This window comes from Cynoglossus semilaevis, chromosome 9 (assembly GCF_000523025.1).
Source record: "Cynoglossus semilaevis isolate Cse_v1.0 chromosome 9, Cse_v1.0, whole genome shotgun sequence".
Taxonomy (NCBI): domain Eukaryota; kingdom Metazoa; phylum Chordata; class Actinopteri; order Pleuronectiformes; family Cynoglossidae; genus Cynoglossus; species Cynoglossus semilaevis.
The window spans coordinates 16,687,001-16,705,545 of record NC_024315.1 but is presented as its reverse complement, the minus strand read 5'-3'; the positions used below and the strand labels follow the sequence as shown (position 1 = coordinate 16,705,545).

At 42.3% G+C, this 18,545-nt stretch overlaps 1 protein-coding gene across 6 annotated transcripts in view; it reads left to right on the top strand.

Annotated features, from left to right (window-relative positions):
* The window catches only part of grk4 (G protein-coupled receptor kinase 4), a 52,861-nt gene that overhangs the window by 2,967 nt on the left and 31,349 nt on the right, over positions 1–18,545 (top strand). For 2 of the 6 annotated variants that reach the window (XM_017035062.2, XM_017035063.2), the window contains exons 2-3: positions 53–117; positions 545–608. Coding sequence is in view for 2 of the 6 variants with exons in the window: in XM_008317627.3 (XP_008315849.1) it covers positions 3,537–3,588 (52 nt within the window). In the remaining 4 variants the exon portion in view is untranslated. Of the gene's footprint in view, positions 1–52; positions 118–544; positions 609–3,191; positions 3,589–18,545 lie in introns of those variants that run through there. The other 4 variants (XM_008317628.3, XM_025058608.1, XM_008317627.3 and 1 more) reach the window with 3 other exon arrangements.

The following is an 18,545-nucleotide window of genomic DNA, read 5'->3' as shown; positions in this document are numbered from 1 at the left end:
CCATGAAACTTGTACTCAGTCACAGTTCTCCTTGTCTGTGTTTTTTCTCCAGGTACACCATATTCCTTCTACAGTCCAAAAAGGAGGAGCATTCATGCAGAGGAAATAGTACATTAAGTAAGTAAAGTAAATTTATCACTCTAAACTGACAGTAGGAGTGGATGTAAGTGTAATGGAGACTGGAGAAGCGTTCAGAGTGTAACTAAGCCCCAAGCTGGACTCCAGTCCCACCTATGACGAGAAAAGGATATAGGGATGGTCATGAAGGGAGGAGTATGAATAATGAAGTTTGAGATTACAGGATTACATCCTTCTAGTTAATGCAAGTTCATCCTAGTAGGAAACAGCATCCTTTTGCAAGGGATGCACAGAGACTTGGTCACTATACCTACATAGTTATTACAGATTCAAGTTGTTATTATAAATTAAATATTTGTTTTACAAGCTAGAATATATCTTCATGCATAAAGCTAACCCTAACACTTCTTCTCCAACATAATTCTATTCATAACCCTTGCCCAACCGTATTGACTGTGTACTGTAGATCACATAGTGAGGGCAGGAAGCCTGAGGCAGTGCTGTGTCATCATGTGGCCATAAGGACAAAAGTGAGTATGTTATCTCTTTTCTTCAGGCTGTACAGCTTGGCATAATGAAACAACTGAATCCACCCTCAATCCCATGGTACACACAATAACAGGCCTGTGTCAGACCTCTGAGGCCAGTTGTATTTTTGCTCTCTGAAAATACAGCAGCAGCAGCAACGTGGCTACAAAGAAACAGATAGGAATTGTTTTCTTATAAGTGTGTTCTTTCATAGAATTAGAAAAAAAACCTTTTAAAGTAAGGTTTAATAAGGGAGAGTCTGACACTTTTAGGGACTTTCAGGAGACTAGCTGCTGTTTCACTGAGTCCAAGCTAAATGAGACCTTTCACCTGACTAACTAGACTTAGTAGTGTGACATCTGACTTCCATATGAACGTTGTCAGTTTGGAACAGAGGCCTTTTTCACCCCCAAGAAACATGATGTAGCACATTTACAGTTCTGTCTCATCAAATGTAAATTTGAATATATATTTATCAACACTTTGCCGACTGTGCGAATATTTCATGAACATTTGTCAAAAAATGGCTAACTTCTTTATCTTATGGCTAATTGAATCACAGTCTTCGGATAGCTTTGTTAAACTGTATTATATTTCTTAGCTCAATTTGAGCTTTTTTTATATCAAAATCCAGATTTAAGGCTAACACTTTAGCAATAATGCTAATAACAATTCTTTTTTTAATGGCTACCTCATGCTTAATGCACATTAATCTAATATTGTACAACAATTGTATTTGTGTGGTATGAAATAGACAAATACTTTTGTCTACTACATGCCACAAGAATCGTTTTCTCGTTTTATCACAGTAACGTTTGGAAAATATGCAAAAGGGAAACAAAACCTTTGGTCGTGAATTAGAAACCCAATCCAGGACCAAAGCTGGATATGGTCTGGAATATTGTGACATTCTAGGTTTTTTTTTTCTGTTCACACACCTCTGTAAAAAAAAAAACCCTTCTGAGTCACATCAGCAGAAAAGAACTCGGATATGAGTTACATCAGTTACTGCTAATCTGAACATGCTGTTACTTGCTGCTGATGTTGTTGTGACATTTACAACTGTTGGCGTCTGTAGTGATGTTCCAAAGCTTTTTTTTCTCCTGCTTCCTGCTTCTCAAAGATCAACTATTCAAGAGTAAATCTTTCTTCTGGTCAGCACTCACCAGGTCAGGTCCAGGGGTCCTGATGACCGCCAAACCCTGATCCTAATGAGGCAAAACCTGATTTCAGAGGCCCCACTTAGGGTTCCGAGTAAAATATTTACTGTGATTAAGCCGAGGGTAAGGTTGTGCATTAACTGATTACTTGGTCTTAATGAATACAGGTCCATTAAGAATCCCAGAAAAGTAGTCCCCTTAACATGAAGACTGGTGTGAAGCTGTAAATCTGCTACTTTTATGGACTTGATCCTGAAATCACCCAACACCAGAAATGGTCCATTGTTGCTGTTCTTTAACCAGTTCACGTAGACCACACTAAAAATACTCCCAAAGTCATGAGATGAAGACATGAAGGCAGCGTGAAAAGCTCCTTCAAATTTTAAGGGAATTGTTCATTGTGAGCAGCTGAAGGCTCTGATTAACTTCAGTATTGCTGTTAATATGAACAACTTTAACCATAAAGACAAAGATCATGGAACAGGGCGTTAAACCTGCACCGTTAACACCTGCAGGGTCAGAGTGCAGGTTTGTGTTCTAAATGATAACAATGAATTATTGCCTACTTTTTCTGAAACACCAGGTTGAAGTTGTGAAGCGCTCTATATTATGGTATGGTTAGGCATCACCAGGCCATGGGTGAGGTTGGGGATAGAGGTACGGTGAAGGTAAAAGTCCAGGGGTCAGTGAGGGCCTCAGTCGAAGGACCTGCGATCAGTAGTGAATACAGTTGTGTTTTGTTTTAAACTGAGGCTAGTGGCATATATAAACATATGGTTAGTGCTCCTGCCTTACTGCGAGAGGATCACTTGTTCAATCCCAGCTGGTAACTGATGGGTTTATCTGTGTATCACCCCTCATAGTGATGGACTAGAGAACTGTCCGGGGCAAAACCCCACCCTGACCCACTGACTGCTGGGCTAAGGTCTGAGAAGAAGAATCAATGTTGGCTTTATATTAACATGTCATAAAAGACATTGTCATCTATAGACAATATATGCAGTACTTCCATGGACCTGTAGTGGTCGTAGACCCCACAGGACTAGTGTGCACAAATGGATGGAAGTCAAGGCAAAGTCCTGATACACTGGTTGTAAAGTAGTTGTTCTTTGTCCCACTATATCTAAGAGTACCAGGAGGAAGACATTTACATTTGAGGAAAGATATTTGGGTGAAATCATTTCAAACTGAGAAACCTTACAATGCTTTCCAGAGGGGTCACGGACCCCCGTTTGAAGACTTCTGTGTTAGCCTGACAAATGAATGGAAGTCAACGCAGAGTCCTAAGAGGAATTGCTTTGCAAACCTGCGTGGGTGTGTATATATGTGTGTGCGTGTGCTAATACAGTGGTTGTAAAGTAATCCCTCCTACTCTCGCTGGCTCGTTGTGCAGAGGAGGGGCGGGGAGGGGGAGGAGGAAGAGCAGCAAGAGGAGGAGGTGGGAGCTGAAGCAGGAAGGAAGGCAAGCAGGAGAGAGAGGAGAGGGGGAGAAGGGAGGCAGGCTGTGAATGCTAACGAGCTCCGCTGTAATCACACACAGCTCCGTGGGTTGTCGTTGATCAAACCTCTTTACCATGGAGAGAAACCTCGACTTCCATCTCTGAATTTTTGACAATTAAAACAAAACCAACGACTATGAGCCGCGTCCTGTGCGCGTGCAGCAGCAGGCTCGCGCCCGTCGGCACGTTTGATCTAATTTAAAAAAAAAAGACGTCGTTTTTTTCCTCTGAGTGAAATGTATCGAGACTATTCGGGATTCACATCGTGACAATGGAGATTGAAAATATCGTGGCCAACACGGTTCTCCTGAAGGCGAGGGAAGGTGAGTGAATTTTCCTGCTCGTCTCCTCCGCTCCTCTTGTTGGTATTGTTTTTTCACCTCCTTCTCCCATAACCACCTTTATTTAAACCACTTGCTCCGTGGACGAGCCTGTCCTGTCGACAGTGCCGGAAATTCTGGGATTTCTGTCTCCCATCTCTCATCCCTGCTGCAGCCCTTCACTGTCTCTGGGCAGAACGAACCGAGCGTGTTCCCGGTAGAAGCAGCTGTTGTTGCCCCCGAAAGCTCGCATGTTGAGCGGGGCAGGTTAACATGAAGGCAGGGCCCAGCGGTGCTGGAGGTGAACAACGCAGGGAGTGTTTGCAGCAGGAGTAGCAACAGCAGCATCTGAGATGGCAGCTCTGCATTTTGCATCTTTTTTTTTTCTTTTTTTTTTTTTTTAACACCCGCAGGATTCTGTGGCAGAACCGTTCCACTGGTTGTTGTGGTTCAGTCCAGGCTGAATTCTTGTTGCGCAGTGGCTTCCAACCCCCTCTTATCTGTCATTGTGGCTTTTATTGTGTGAAAAGCATCATTGTGTGGCAGTTACATGAACATGTAGAGCCTCAGCGTGACAGTGAGGCTGTGATTATTAAAATACGACGAAGTGATGGTGTCACTGTGGAGGTCTCACAGTGAGAGGGACCGTAGAAAACCAGGGCCCAGTCTCCAAAACCCAGGGCCGGATGCGTGATCTGCTCAGCGGGTCGCTGATGCAGCATCTCACCTGGTGGTTTGTTTAAAAGAGAAAACAACAAAAATGGTCGATTACCTATGTGTCCTGCAGCAAATGAGCCACTTGGTAGCCCGTGAGTGGGCGCAAGGTGGGTGTGCAGCACTGTAGCATCAGCAAAGAGGAGGGGAGAGGTGTTATTACTGCTCTATGATCTACACTTCACTGCTTTTCAATCTGCCTGAACACCAACACCAGCAGCAACAGCAGCAGCAGCACTACAGCCAACATCTATAGACCGTTTATAAGAAATGAAAGAAACAGCCTCTGGTTGTCCCTCCTGGAATATCAACCAGGAAAACCAGGATTATTGTCACATGAGTGATCATTTCTTCTTCTGTTCTTGACTCTCAGTCTGAGGTTGTCTCTTACAGAAGAAGATGATAATCTTGTTAGACATCCAACAGAAGCTGGTTGATAATAATCACGCATCGCAGACACTGTTCACTCAGGTCACGACGGAGCCGACATTCACCAACGCTGTCACCCGTGGAGTTTTCAGTTCCCGTTTCAGTCATTCAGTATCCACTCAAACATTACCGACCCCATTACATTGATTTGTCTACTGTAGGTGTTACTTACACAACTGATTTTGTGTTTTTCTTTTCCTGACCTTTTTGAATTAGTCGTGGAATTGGTAGAATTTTTTTATTTTCCTTAGACAGAGTTTATACGCACAAAGGAGGGTAACCAAAATTAAATTCTTAAAGCAGCATAAAGTGAACTGGTGACATTTTGAAGGGTCAACGTACCTAACAACCAAAGTTGGTCTAAGGCTTTCTCCACAGATGGAACTGTTGCCAAAAACCTAACCATAATATTTTGGAAAAGCTGTTGTGTTTTACAGAGTTGTTTCAACTCCAGTGTTCATATTAAATATGGTGCAACATTTAAAGAGATACTGCACAGTGAGGTTACAACACAATTACATGTACTCATGTACTTATGGCGGTATTGTGGAATGTAGACTGGCTCTTCTCCAGAGTCATGTAATTACAAAGACTTATAACGTCAGTGTATCCTTTGCTAATGTGTGAAAGGTTTGGGGTTGTAGTCAATGGTTACAGCACGATGTTTCTGGACCTCTATACCAAACTGGCATCTTGTGTTGTGTAGTATTGAAATCGTCATCATACTCATTTAGTAGTAGTTGTACAAAAACCTTTACATAACAAGGCTGTTGGTTGGATTTTGGAGCAGTTGGTTTTGGGCAGGTTGACTGGCCGGTTGACAACAATCCATTTCCCTAACCAACTTGTGAATGTTACCCTCCTTCTGGACTGAGAGGCTGCAGCAACGTAATCGTTTATTCTTCTTCTGGGCCCATGATAGCAGCTACTCTAACCACTGTGACACACTACCATAGAGCAAAGTATGTGGTGGGTGTCGTAGTGAACAATAATCAAGGCCACATCTGGTGCGCCTCAAGACCTCCCAACAGGAAGTCTAGGATGTTACGGTTTTTTTCTGCTTTGGATGTGTCCTCACACATCATTGGTGTTTAACAATGGAAGCATAGACGGCTGTGATTGGACAGGAGTTGTTAGTTAGCAAATTAACAGATTGACAAAGTGTTGTTGTCCCAATCTGACTTCATAAGAGAAAGAAATATATTATAGTCGTCTGACCTCGGCATAACTTCAGCGTTCGTCTGTGGCTGGATGTCATACCGGTGTTTACTGACTGAATCCTACATTGTCCACCCCACAAAATGCCTTGAGGACGTTTGGTTGTAATTGCACTGATTCACATCTTTTTTCTTTTTTTATATATTAAATTATTCCTTTTAGAGTCTTCTTTTTTTTAATTTAATTTCTTTCCTCAGATCGTCACAGATTTGTTCAGGATGAAAACTTAACAACTGCGTCTCGTGTTACTTATTATCCTGGACCTCAGGCTCTCGCTGTCTCCATATTGTTTTTTGTCCCTCTGTTGCGTCTCCTCACGTTTCTTGCCCAGGGTGGAGAGTGAAATACTAGTTATTCTGGAACAACTACTTGTGTTAAATGTATTTTTCTATGACGATTATGATTAAAAATCTGTTGTAATGAAATGTATGGCATGCATTGTGTTTCTACACCAGGAAGTAGAGATGCTTCAAATAGCCGTGAGCGCCTTAAGCTGTGAGAGCGGGATATAATAAAATATTTTAATACCACAACATCCAAATAGTACTTGTTGAAGAGGAAGGACTACTGAGCAAAACAGGAAGTACTGAGTCCATATAAAAAGTCCATACATGTGTTTTATTTATCGTGAGGATGAATAGAGTGAACTTGAAAACCTGACTTGGTCATTGCTGAGATAACACATGCAGGAACAGACGAATTAACAGCCAGTGAGTTCTACTGCAGAAGAAAGAAGTTCATTTTGACCGAAATTCATACATCTGCTCATTGTCCATCCATCTGCAGCAGGCACTGGACTGATTTTTAAACAGAACATTATCAACTTTGTCACGTTTTAATTATTTTATTACGCAGTTAAATTGCAGTAAAAACTTTTAGTACATGAATGTTAACTAAAGTATTACTCAGTCATCCCTCAACTTCATCCTAGCAAAAATAACAGTCCAGTCATGCTCTCCCTCCAGAAATGAACCAAATCATATCGTCAGAACTCACTTCTCTTTACATAGTCCACTGTGGCTCACTGTGTTTTCAGTAGTACAGGTTTCTGGAACGAATCTATGCATGTGACAAAGGAATGCAGGGTGTACGTAGGGGGTGTGTGGCCTCATTACCCCTGCAGTTAGCAGTGTGCTGTGTGCATGTGATTAAGGAACAGCATAGAAATACTAAAGTGTACTATAGTGACATCTAGTTGTTTTAGTCTGGATTGTGCTAAAATAGAATTCTTCCTTAGCCTTGTGGCTCTTAAGAACTCTTGAGACAGTCGTTGTTTAGCCTCTTTGCTAGCAGCAAAACCATATACAGTGGGATCTCGGTTTTCAATCAAATTTGTTACTGAAGACCGTTTGTGAACCGAAAAGTTCAAAAACTCAAACAATTTTCCCCATAGGAATCAATGTAAAATGGTTTAATCAGTTCCTGGACTCCGTATGACTGCTTATTCAAACAGTATTTTGTGTATAGGTTAAACTAATAAAAATAATAAGATTCATCAAAAAATGTAAACACAACTGAATAAAGAATAAATCTATAAATAGGAAAGGCAATTTTATTCATCCTTACCGGTGCTGAGGAGGCGTGATTGCGCAATGTTCGCTCCGAAATACTGTCTTGGACCAACTGCTTTTTGTTGATCCAAATTAGTAGCAACTTTTCTACTTCTTCTCATGTCTGAGATCTTTGCTTGGTGATTACAGTCACTCCGTTGGCAACCGTAGCTTCTTTTATGCTTCCTTGGGCAATTCTTGGTTAAAAATGGGAGACGCTCGACAACTGAGGTTCCACTGTATTTGCTAAAATCTAAAAGGGTATGGACAGCCCAGCATTGCACAAACACATGGGAATTATTAGTCAGTTTATTTTAAAATCTGTAGAAACCTAAAAAATATGAAATATTCCACTGTTGCAATACTTGGAGTTGCAGTTGTCTACGTGAGCAGACTCATTAGCTTTCCCACTACCAAACAGCCGAACTGTTGTTTTACTGATAGGAACAGCAAGAACCAAAGTCTGTTAATAATAAAAACATAATAAGGAAGTAAAATTAGTTATTAGTTGTATGAGGTGAAATGGAACATTTTAATTTGCACAGGAACTTGTTCTCTTACTTGTTATGTGCAATTAAAGAATCTTTAATTATAGGTAAAGAAGTTACCAAACATAATGGTAGTCTGTTCCTTCACATCTTCATGGCTTTGTTTATACAGTGCACACATGTGGCACCAAACCTCTGCAGCAGAGCGAGACATTTTCAAATGTAAACGTCTAAGTTTTGGCTGTTCTGTCCACAGGTCAAGTCATGTCCAGTATCTGACGGTAATCTTGTTTTGGTTTTTCTTCCCGGTGCTTCCTGAAGTCCACACGTTCTAATACACGTGCTCTTTTTTTATTGCGGAATTATCACTTGACCCAAACTACTTCCTGCACTTGTGTGTGTGTGTGTGCGCTGAGAAAAGCCTTAGCTGCAGTGAGTCTTCATACCTGTGGATGTGAAAGTAGGCGGCTCCCCCCGAGAGGAGTTAGGTCAGGGTGTGCCTGCTGTCGCAGTTGATACGACACACCAAGGAAGTGGTTAGAGGTGACAGTGTTCCTCCGGCTCTTTCTCCTCCGGCCTCACTCTCAACTTCACATATGACTGCAGCGCCAGACGTGATAGAAACAATGAAGCAACGTTTACAGCGTATAGATTTCATCTTCTCCTCGGAGCTGTGTGACCGCCGACAGAGATCGTAAATATGTTTAAAGTTAAAGATTTTAAAGGAAATACTTTAACATTACGTTGAAAGAACCTCAAAAAACCCCTCAAAATTTATTTCCAGGTCAAAAATATCCAACATTTCCATTTAGGGGGCAGGATTCAGTCAGTAAAGTGTGTATTTAGCAGATTGTTGTGTGTTTCTGTTTATACGTGACCAAAAGTTGCAGCAGCGCGGTGTAGTTAAAAGCACCTGGGATCATTAGAAACTGTGTTAGCAGTCTGTCCCTTTACACCCTACTGTTTACAATACCTCACAGCACCTGAGGTAGAAAACAATCACAGCGGAGCAGATGGTGCTGCAAAGTCTCTCCAGAGAAAAATGTTTACTCTTCAGCTGAGAAATATTCAGCTCCACTACAAGAAAAATACCAGAGACCATTTTACTGATCAGGGCAGTTCTGTTTCTGTTTTATGTCTTTCAAAAGTTTCCCTACGATGATGTTTAGCTGCTTGAAATGCTTTTGTGTCTCAGATGAAGACAAGCTGTTGCTGAATGGCCACTGGAAAAAAAAAGAATCTTTGGAGACATACTTTCCCCATGCAGGCCTCAAAAAGTCAACAGATGTTAATCCTAATCTCCCCGCTGATGCTGTAAACAATCAAAACCCCACTGATGTTTTAAATTTCCTCTAGAAAAGAGGATAGTGCTGTAGATATCTGCAGTCTGTACTTCACTTATTTAGACTGTCGCAGGTCATCATTCTGATTGGACCAAAAAACAAACAGATAGAAAATAGGAAATGTTACACCACATCAAAGTTAGGTTTGATGGGAAAAAGTACCGTGTGTTTTTTGCTCTTATTTCTGATGACGGTTTCTTCCTGTTTGTCACCGGGCTGGAGGATATTTTAAAACCATCACATCGGCTGTGCTCAGTCAAGTACAGACGGCAGGAGGAAGCTGTGCTTGTGGGGTGTTAAGTCAGTTACAGTCAAGTTATGGGGAGAAGCTGTGTATCAACAACAACAGAAGTACTGACACAGATTAGTAATGACTGACATTCTGATTTCCTTCAATTGACAGCATTTAAAAAAGTAAACTTTTCTCAGGATCAACATATTCCAAAATAAAGCTCCTGGGCACTGAAATGAGGTACTAAATGAAAATGGTTGCTGGGCACCAACTTCCTGACCAATCAAAACTTCCTGTTCTGTTCTCCGACACGGAATGCCTGAGGAAAATAACTGCTAACCAAAAAACTAGGCCAGATCGGATGGATTTCTGCCGGTGACCTGCAGGTCGTGCTGAGAACCAGCTGATTCCGATCACTGACCGGTGGATCTCCGTTGACAGTGGTCGATGTCATCTGGAGTCTCACGCTTGAGTTGTCAGAAAAATGGCTGCTGTTCAAAGACAGGTTTTGAGGTCTTTCTCTGAGAAGAGTTCCTCAGGCCTGGTTGTTTCAGATGTCAACATCATGTGAAGACTTTGTCCTTTAAGACCATTGTGAATGTTGGCTCTCTGCTCCGCCCTCCTTCTTCAGATGTTCACATTTCCCTGAGTTTCTTCCTGCCGTGACTGCGACTGTGGGCAGAGCTGCACTTTACATTCCACTGAGCTGTGGGAACTTTTATCTCCTTTATGTAACTCATATCACCTCACACACCTTTTGTTTGAACTCTGCAGCCGCCAGGTTCTGCTGTGACTAACCACTGTGGTCCACCTTCTCCTCCCCCACTGTGGCAGCCACTCTCTGGAGCACTCGTGAGGTTTTTCCTCTTCTGACGTTAGCCAGTGTAGATTTATTAGTTCTGCGGCTAAAGCTAGGATAACACTTGTTGTCATCACTCTGGGGTGTTTCCTCCAGCTGAGGCCCGTAAAAGCTGTGTCTTTGTGACGGTGCCTTGATGTGGGACCTTTCTCTCAGTTACGACACAGTAAACGTCTGGTGTGGAGAAGGAGAGACTGCGTGTTGCGTGTGACGGGGGGGTGGGTAACGCTCCACTGGGTGGCTACTCAGAAGTTTATTGTCACTATTTCTCGGCAAACCAGGTGACCACAAAGTGCAAAATTTAGTACGTGTGCCAACCTTTGGGCCACGCTGCTGCCGTGTGACGACAGCTGTCAGCCTGACTCTGGTGTCGTCAGTGCCTTCACCAGTTCTCATGGGTCAAATACAGCGTTTGTAGTTTGTAGCAGATCAGTCAGAGAAACTCCAAGTGTCAAATGTTCCCCAGTTTTTAACAGTTTTAAACACATTCCAGAGTGTGGCCCTGTGGTTCAAACACCCTTCCAGTATGTCTGAGGTGAGCTGCCTTAAGATGGTTCTCAAGGTGTCATATGTGCTACATGTTCCACGCTCAAGGGCTCGGTGCAGGAGGAGAGGCCATGTTTATTTCATTTCATGTTCCCGTTTTCTTTTTTTCTCAACTTGGCCGTGAAATTTTCCTGAGGGCTCTTCATGTGAGAGGCAGCTGTAGATAACCTATGGATGAATAACCTTTCAGTCTGTGCCCTGACATGCTTAAAGGCCACGTCGCGCTGAAGTTTGGTCTCACTACGTTCTCCGGCTGTAAAGAACTAACATTTAGTCCGGGGTCTAACACAGAAGGCAACGAAAGGATTTTTTCATTTATGTTTGTAATTCATACAGTCACACCTCTGCTGCTTCATAAAATAATGACCTTTATTTGACCCTCGTTTTATGTCAACTTTATGAAGCAAAACTCACCAGTTCTGACATAAGTAAAAATAAGTCAACTGTGTTACAGAGCGTTAACTATACCAACTGTTGCCCTGGCAAAAGTCAGAACAACGTGAACATCAACAGACGACAGTTAACGCTAACATTCACACTAATAATGTGAACAATTTATGCCCCCCGCCCCCCCACACACACTGATAACATGCAACTCCGTACAGAAAGTCTGGGAACCAGACCAGCCAACCAGTGATCATCCAGCTGTGACATGGACATTTGCACAAATTATAAAAGTATGATTTCAGCAAAGGAAAATCAATCATTTTCCATTATGACCAAGAACATATGGGAGAGAGAAGGAGAGGCAGAGAGAACGAGGGGAGTGATGTGGAAGGTGACCTTCACATGTCAAACATCACTCCTCCCTCGTTCCTCCTCAGCTGATGTGTGAGTTTACAGATGGATTTTCTTGTGCAAACACTGGGCCTTTGCTTTGAATAGACAACAGAGATACTTGCCGCTAATGTTGTCCTTATCAGAGCCAGCGCTGACCAATCAGACGTGCCGTCCTGGAGAGTGACTGGGAAAAGTACAGGCCTATTCATTTGTCATGAGCGGGCTGTATTGTGACTGTGTGTGTGTGTGTGTGTGTGTGTGTGTGTATGCTCATATTACAATAAGCCTAAACTATGCATGACCCTCTCACATTTCCTACCATTTAAGTCATGTTGTAGATGCCTTGCTGCTGATCCTGGGTCTGTTTGGCTGCTGCTGCTGCAGGGAGGGGGTCAAATCAGGCGAGACACGGGGTTGGTACTAAATATTGTGTTACTGTTTAATTGTCCTGGGCAGAAATATTTCCTGTACACAGTGTTGTCACAGTACTTAAAGTTTTAAACGTTAACAAGTACCACTACACAAGTACGTTTTTTTTTTTTTAATTTATTTTAAAGGAATGACTATAAAACTTTTTATTTTCTCTGTCAGAACATTGTTTATTTTGGCAAAGTCCTGATTAGTTTTTTTAATCTATTTAATTCTATTTAATTCCTTTTTTTGTATCATCTGATTCTGATAAAATGTGATGTCATCAGTTCTACCAACAAATGTCGAGCCAACAGTGTTTCAGCTCACATCGTTCATAGTGATACCAAAATGAAGCCGACTTCAGCCATGAGGCATTACAATTCTGGGCTACCACAACCTCAGCCTATTGACACACCTCAGGATGTGTACAGTCCACGTGGCAGTAACAGTCATTTGAAGACCATTTCTGTGCATCTGCCCCAGTTCTGACATAGCGAGGGCAATAGATAGGCAGCAGTGGGTAACTGCTGATTGAAGTGTGAAGCAGAGTCGTGATTGTTAAACCATCTCATGTGTTCTTTGCACTACGCTTGTAAAACACTGACATCAGTGGTACCAAACCACTGGGCCCTGGCCCAGAAGTGGGCCATAACCCATTTTGTAATGGCCAACTATCTTATATAATTGATTATTAGTGCCAGTAAAACGCAACTATCTTATATAATTGATTATTAGTAAAACCTATACAGCTGAACCCAGCTGGAAACACGTGGGGTTCTCCTCAGAAGAAAAGTCTTTGTAGAGCTTCTGTAAAAAGGTGAAAAGGTCACAGAGGAGCAGCCATCAGCTTCAAAGTAAGAAGGTCCATTCACAGTTAAACTAAATGTAGTAATCAGCATCACCACAGCTGATTCTCACCTGACACAACTGTAAAATGTGTTCAGCACGGTGCGTCTGAAGTTGATGAGCTTTATATCTGCCTCGTCATCAGTCGTAACGTGGCTCTTCTTATTGCGCTGACGCAAGGTCAATGAGAACATTGTCTCAAGTGTTGGAAATCTCTGGTGCGTGTGACAGATGCCACTGTAGGTACAGGACCACTGTGTGACCTCTGACCTCAGCAGGTCGTACTGTTACGCTTGGACTTTGCTGTGTTTGACATTCCCAGAGGAATGATCTGATTAAGACAACATTAAATCCTGTTCTATTTGGTTAGGGTTAGATGTGTTGGTGGGAATTGTCTAATGGAACTGTTATTCATTGCTTTCGTACGTTGGTCGTGGCGTCTGTTGTTGTTTTTGTGACTTATTAGCTCATGGAACAGAGGAAACGTGAACTCTGACTCTGTGGGATTTGAAAACGGCTGAAGTCTGAAGTTTGTTGCGTTCAGCCCTACATGTTGTCTACGGGGTGGAGGGGTTACCTTTGTGCCTATCCACTGTGTGAGTGTGTGTGGGTGGGTGTGTGTGTGTGAGAGCGAGACGCATCCGTCCCCATTCTGGCTCCTTCTCCCGTTTGAGATGAAACAAGGCGGAAAGGGAGAGGAGCAGAATTTGGCTGCAGAAACGCTGTGTTTGCCTGAGTCCACTGACGGAACATGTGAGAACGGCCGCTGATCACAAGGGTGGAAACAAAGCAGAGACAGAAGAGACCCAGGAGTTTACAGTAGGTTCAGAGAGGCACTCGTAGATCACTGCAGACAGACGGAAATATACAAACAAAAGCTGCACCAGGGGAAAAGAATCTCTCTGTTCTGTCTCTGCAAACTCTGAGGGAAGTGTGCTACTGGAGGAAAGAGCACATTCAAACCTAAAACCTACTTCCCCTGAAATTCTCTACAGTCAAAGTCAGCCCAACTTTATATTCTGAACACTCCTGAACAAAAACACTTCTTTTGGATAGTTTGAAATGAAAATGACCCCATGGAAAAAGTTTGAAGTTGACAAGCTGTTCAAATGCAAGGGCTAGGTGTATCGATATTTTGTTTCAGGATCCTGTATCAATATTTTACAGCACTGTACCGATATTTTTTAAAATTAACAATTAACAGCACAGCATTGTGCGTTTACTATGATGACAGGTTTACTGCAGTTAAATTGTTAAAAAAAACCACATATAAATGGTATCGTTGCTCCTGTATCGTAATACATATTGTTCTTGCCAGTACACGCTCCTAGCAAAGACGCAAATTTGTCATGAGAGTTAAGTGTTGTTACTCACGTCAGCAGTTGATTGATAATAGAAACCGACATTAATGACGATGACGTCAGTGTCGGGTCTGGATCTGGTCCTGTGGTTCTGAAGTTACAGTAACCTGCCAAACAAACAATAAAAGTCATGCGAAGTTACCTCCGCCGTCTGTGTGGAGAACGTCAGGCCTGAGTCGGACATGTTGTTTTTCAAAAATGTTTATCTGTCAGATGCCACGGCCTCATTAAAATGACAGGTTCACAGTGTAGTAGTGTAGTACACAGAATATGGGAGAGTATTTGTAAAAAAAGATCCCAGGAAGGTGAACTTTAATATTCTTTATTCTTTGAATGTTTCAGTGTGTGTGTGTGTGTGTGTGTAATCACTACTGGTCAAAAATGTCATTTGTTTAATCTTTTGTTACCTTCAGTCTTTAGGTCTTTAAGTCAAACAGTTCCAAGACAAGGTAACACCTTCCAAATGTGTTAAGTTATATCGTAGTAATGGTTAAGTTCTAAAGAAAAGCAGGTTGTGACCAGGTGTCAAAGGTCATCCTCCAGAATTCTACAAAGAAAGAATTCTGTAAAAAATCAGTAGAAATGTTATACTGAGGGATGGGTTGACATATACGAGAGCTTCGTTGTTGGAAATGTTTCAGTATCCTGATTCTAAGTGAGCCCCAAATGGAACCGGATGGACAGGGATGACATTCCCAGTGTGAATGTGAGTTACGTTGACAACGCTCTGCGTTCCGTTCTCCCACATCCAGAGTCTTTGTTACAGTTTTGCATTGATGCCACTCTGGAACTTGATGGAACTTTTTTTTTGCGAAGACAGATTGCTGGACCTCCATCAACAGGGGAAATTTGTTTCCATAAAGTTGCTTTAAAAAGAGCTACAGTGTTCTGATACAACCATTCATCTGCAGCCAGAGCTGTCTGGCACCCTCTTTAACGGCCCTCTTTTGTAGCGCTTTGCTTTTGTTGGGAGGTTGACAGTAGCAAGTGACAGGAAACACAGGGAACTGGAGGAGAGGATGATGTGAGGCAACGTTTGCCAGTGTGACTCAAACTGGAGACGTTGCTGACAACAATAAAGTCTTTTTAGGGAGAGAAAAAAAAAAACATCCCCTCATTTCTGACCTCTGTCTTTTTTAAATAATTGCTTAGAACTTTTCAAACCTTTGGCTGATGCACGTGCACATAGATGTTACCCAAGATCCTGTTTGGTGATCTCAGCGCAGGCTGTAGCTGGGCCGTGAATGAGTGAAGCCGCTCTGAAGTCAGTGTTTATGGAGGGCCTCGTTCCCTCAGAGGGAAGAACCAAAGTTAAATAAATACTTGCTCCATCCTGTCTGCATTAAGAGCCTGCACACATGGCTTTGACGTCAGAGTGACATTAAACAGGGTGGGGTGGCCCAGCCGGCTCTGACAGGCATGTGCACACACGCACACGTTCACTTACACACACACCCACACACACACACACACGCTCACACTCTTCCATAGCCTGGTATTCAAATCTGTCCTTCCTTTTTCTTGTGTAGCTCTCTCTCTCGCTCTCTCTCTCTCTCTCTCTCTCTCTCTTTAAAGGATCAAACTTTGACCACCTGAAATAATAGGTCATTTGCTGTGTGAGTGTTGTCAGCTGGAGATTACAAAACATGTAACAGTTGCCAGAATTGCTAGCTATGCAGATCTTGAAATATGGCTTCTTCAAAAACTCTTTCTTTTACTTGCCTCTTTCCAAACTTCAAAACAACATAGCGTTACTGTCTTCAAGACCCTGCTGGCCACTTATGGCACTGCACCCATGACGTCCCTCCTCATGTACGGAGTGGGACGCTCCCCATGTTTGAACACCAGCTCCTGATAAATGGTTGGACACAGTTTGGTTACTTTTTGTCCAGCTTGTCTGACTGTAATTCTGTTTGTGGAGCATTTGTACATCAGGTGTGTGAAAGGTTGTCTGATCCAGAACAAACAGCAGCAGTGTGTCTTCAGAGAGAGTGTGTGATTGTGTTCAACATTTGACTTTCCTTTCCCCTCTGATGAAACTGAAAAAGTGTTTGTGCCACTGCTTACGTATGTATTTGTACATCTGCTGTAGTGTGTGTGTGTGTGTGTGTGTGCATGAGTGCGCCTGCCCTCCAGCTCTATAACAGGTTTTCCTACATGCCTGCTGTTAGCTTGGATCCAGTGGCTCTACACGAACAACATCAACATGCTGCTGCTCCGTTTGCTCCTTTTTAACTTTTTCATCATTCAAATGTAAACTGCAGTCCAGCTCAGTAATGTAGCCTGAAGTAACACAGGATCTCACCTCATCGTGTCTGCAGGATTTAAGAAGTCGTTCTCAACAATATTAAAATATGTGACTGTTTTGTCAGTCAGACTGTCAGTTGTAGACTGACCGACTGTCCTGATCTCAGTCAGGCTGGACTGACACAAGCTGGGCCGCTGACCTGAGGTTGAAGCCGCCACAAACACATGCTGGGAGTTGATGATGAGATTTGACGATCCAGGTGCTTTGGTGAAACGTAAGCTGTTTTTGTCCGAACAGTTCATTAGAGCAACAGGAAGTTGCTGGACGACTAAGTGATTTATCATACAGTGTGTGTCGTTCTGCGCATTCATTTAAATGTGTCCGAATTTTAATGGGATTTGTTTCATGAACTGATTTTCTCATTTAACACTTTAACACCTTAACTTAACAGCCATAGTAATTAGTCATATAAAAGTTTCAGTTAATGAGTTAATGAGGCTACTTAACCACCGAAAACAAAAGAAGAAACTCCTGAATGTTCTTTTTGTTTCGTTGGACTTGTTATCACAGCACGGCCAAACTCAGCATTTCTAATCCTCAGGTCGACATAAACCAAAGGTCGTGCAGAAGTCAGTATTTCCTAATCAGAAAAATGTCCGTTGATCTGTTGACACCGGCAGTGACGGCAGGATTATCAGCGATTATTGTTCTGTTGACGAAATCCATACGATGCTTTGCTAGCTTAAAAAATAACCAAGTTGATCTGGAAATGACCTGGGATGCTTCCAAACCTATTTCACAGTCAACAACTCCCTGGTTAAAAATAGTTCATTTCCTAACTCGATGCACTCAGCACTCGTGTGTGTGTGTGTTTGTAGGGTGTTGTTTTGCAGGTGTTTGACCACAGTGACCCCCGCTGTGTGTTTTTGTCACAGCGTCACGTGTCACTGCCGGCCAGCTGGTGTCTTGTGAACTTAGCTGACAGAGGATTTCCCTCTTTGTCATTGTCAAACTGACACATCCTACATGGTTCACTTGAGTTAAGGCTACTTTACCCACTAATGTTTTAAATCTGTGGAGATGTAATGACGGGGATAACGATGGTGAGGGGTGTTATTCTGCTGACTCTAAAACCAGATGTCTGTCAATGGCCTAGTTTTTTTTTTCCTAGTTCCCGCCTCTATTTTTCCACTGTGTAATCAACTGTGAAATAATAAATACCCAGGAGGAAATACTGCAACGAGAAATTGTAATTGTGAAAACAGCATGTGTTGAATGTAAGTTTTTTTTCTGCAGTGTTATCTCTATATAAAATATGTTGCTGTGAGCACAGCCACCAGAGCTAACGTTAGCTACAACAGTCCTGGTACAGACACCAGAGCTAACATTTTGTTAGCTATAGCACATCTGTATAGTCAGCAGTCAAATTACAATAGGTTATTTTCATTTTGTGCTTCAAAAAATCCTAGTGACAAACATTAGTGCTAAACTACATTCAGGGGCATTTTAGCTTGCTTGCTAACAGCAAAACCACATAATGTCAGTGTCTTTTTTTCACTGCAGGGCAAACCTTCATCATATGAATTTTTTTGAAGGACTGGAAGAAAGTACTAGGACAATGAGCTCTTTGTGAATACACTCACACTGACAGTGGAAAATAAATCAGCCCTCCATTCCAACACGTCCATTTACATTGATATATACAGTATGTTGACAGGTGAATGCACGTCCTGCTGACTAGCTGCTCACAGCATCCTCCCTATTAGAACTTAGAAAAACATCAAGTGATTGTTGTTGTTGTTGTTGTTGCTTTTCTGGATTAACTTATTTATGTTCTGTAAGTGTCATACAGCGTCAAATATAAAACAACCCATAAATAATACAGATGAAACATTACAGTACTGACGGGAGAACATGGAGGGATCCATTGAGTCA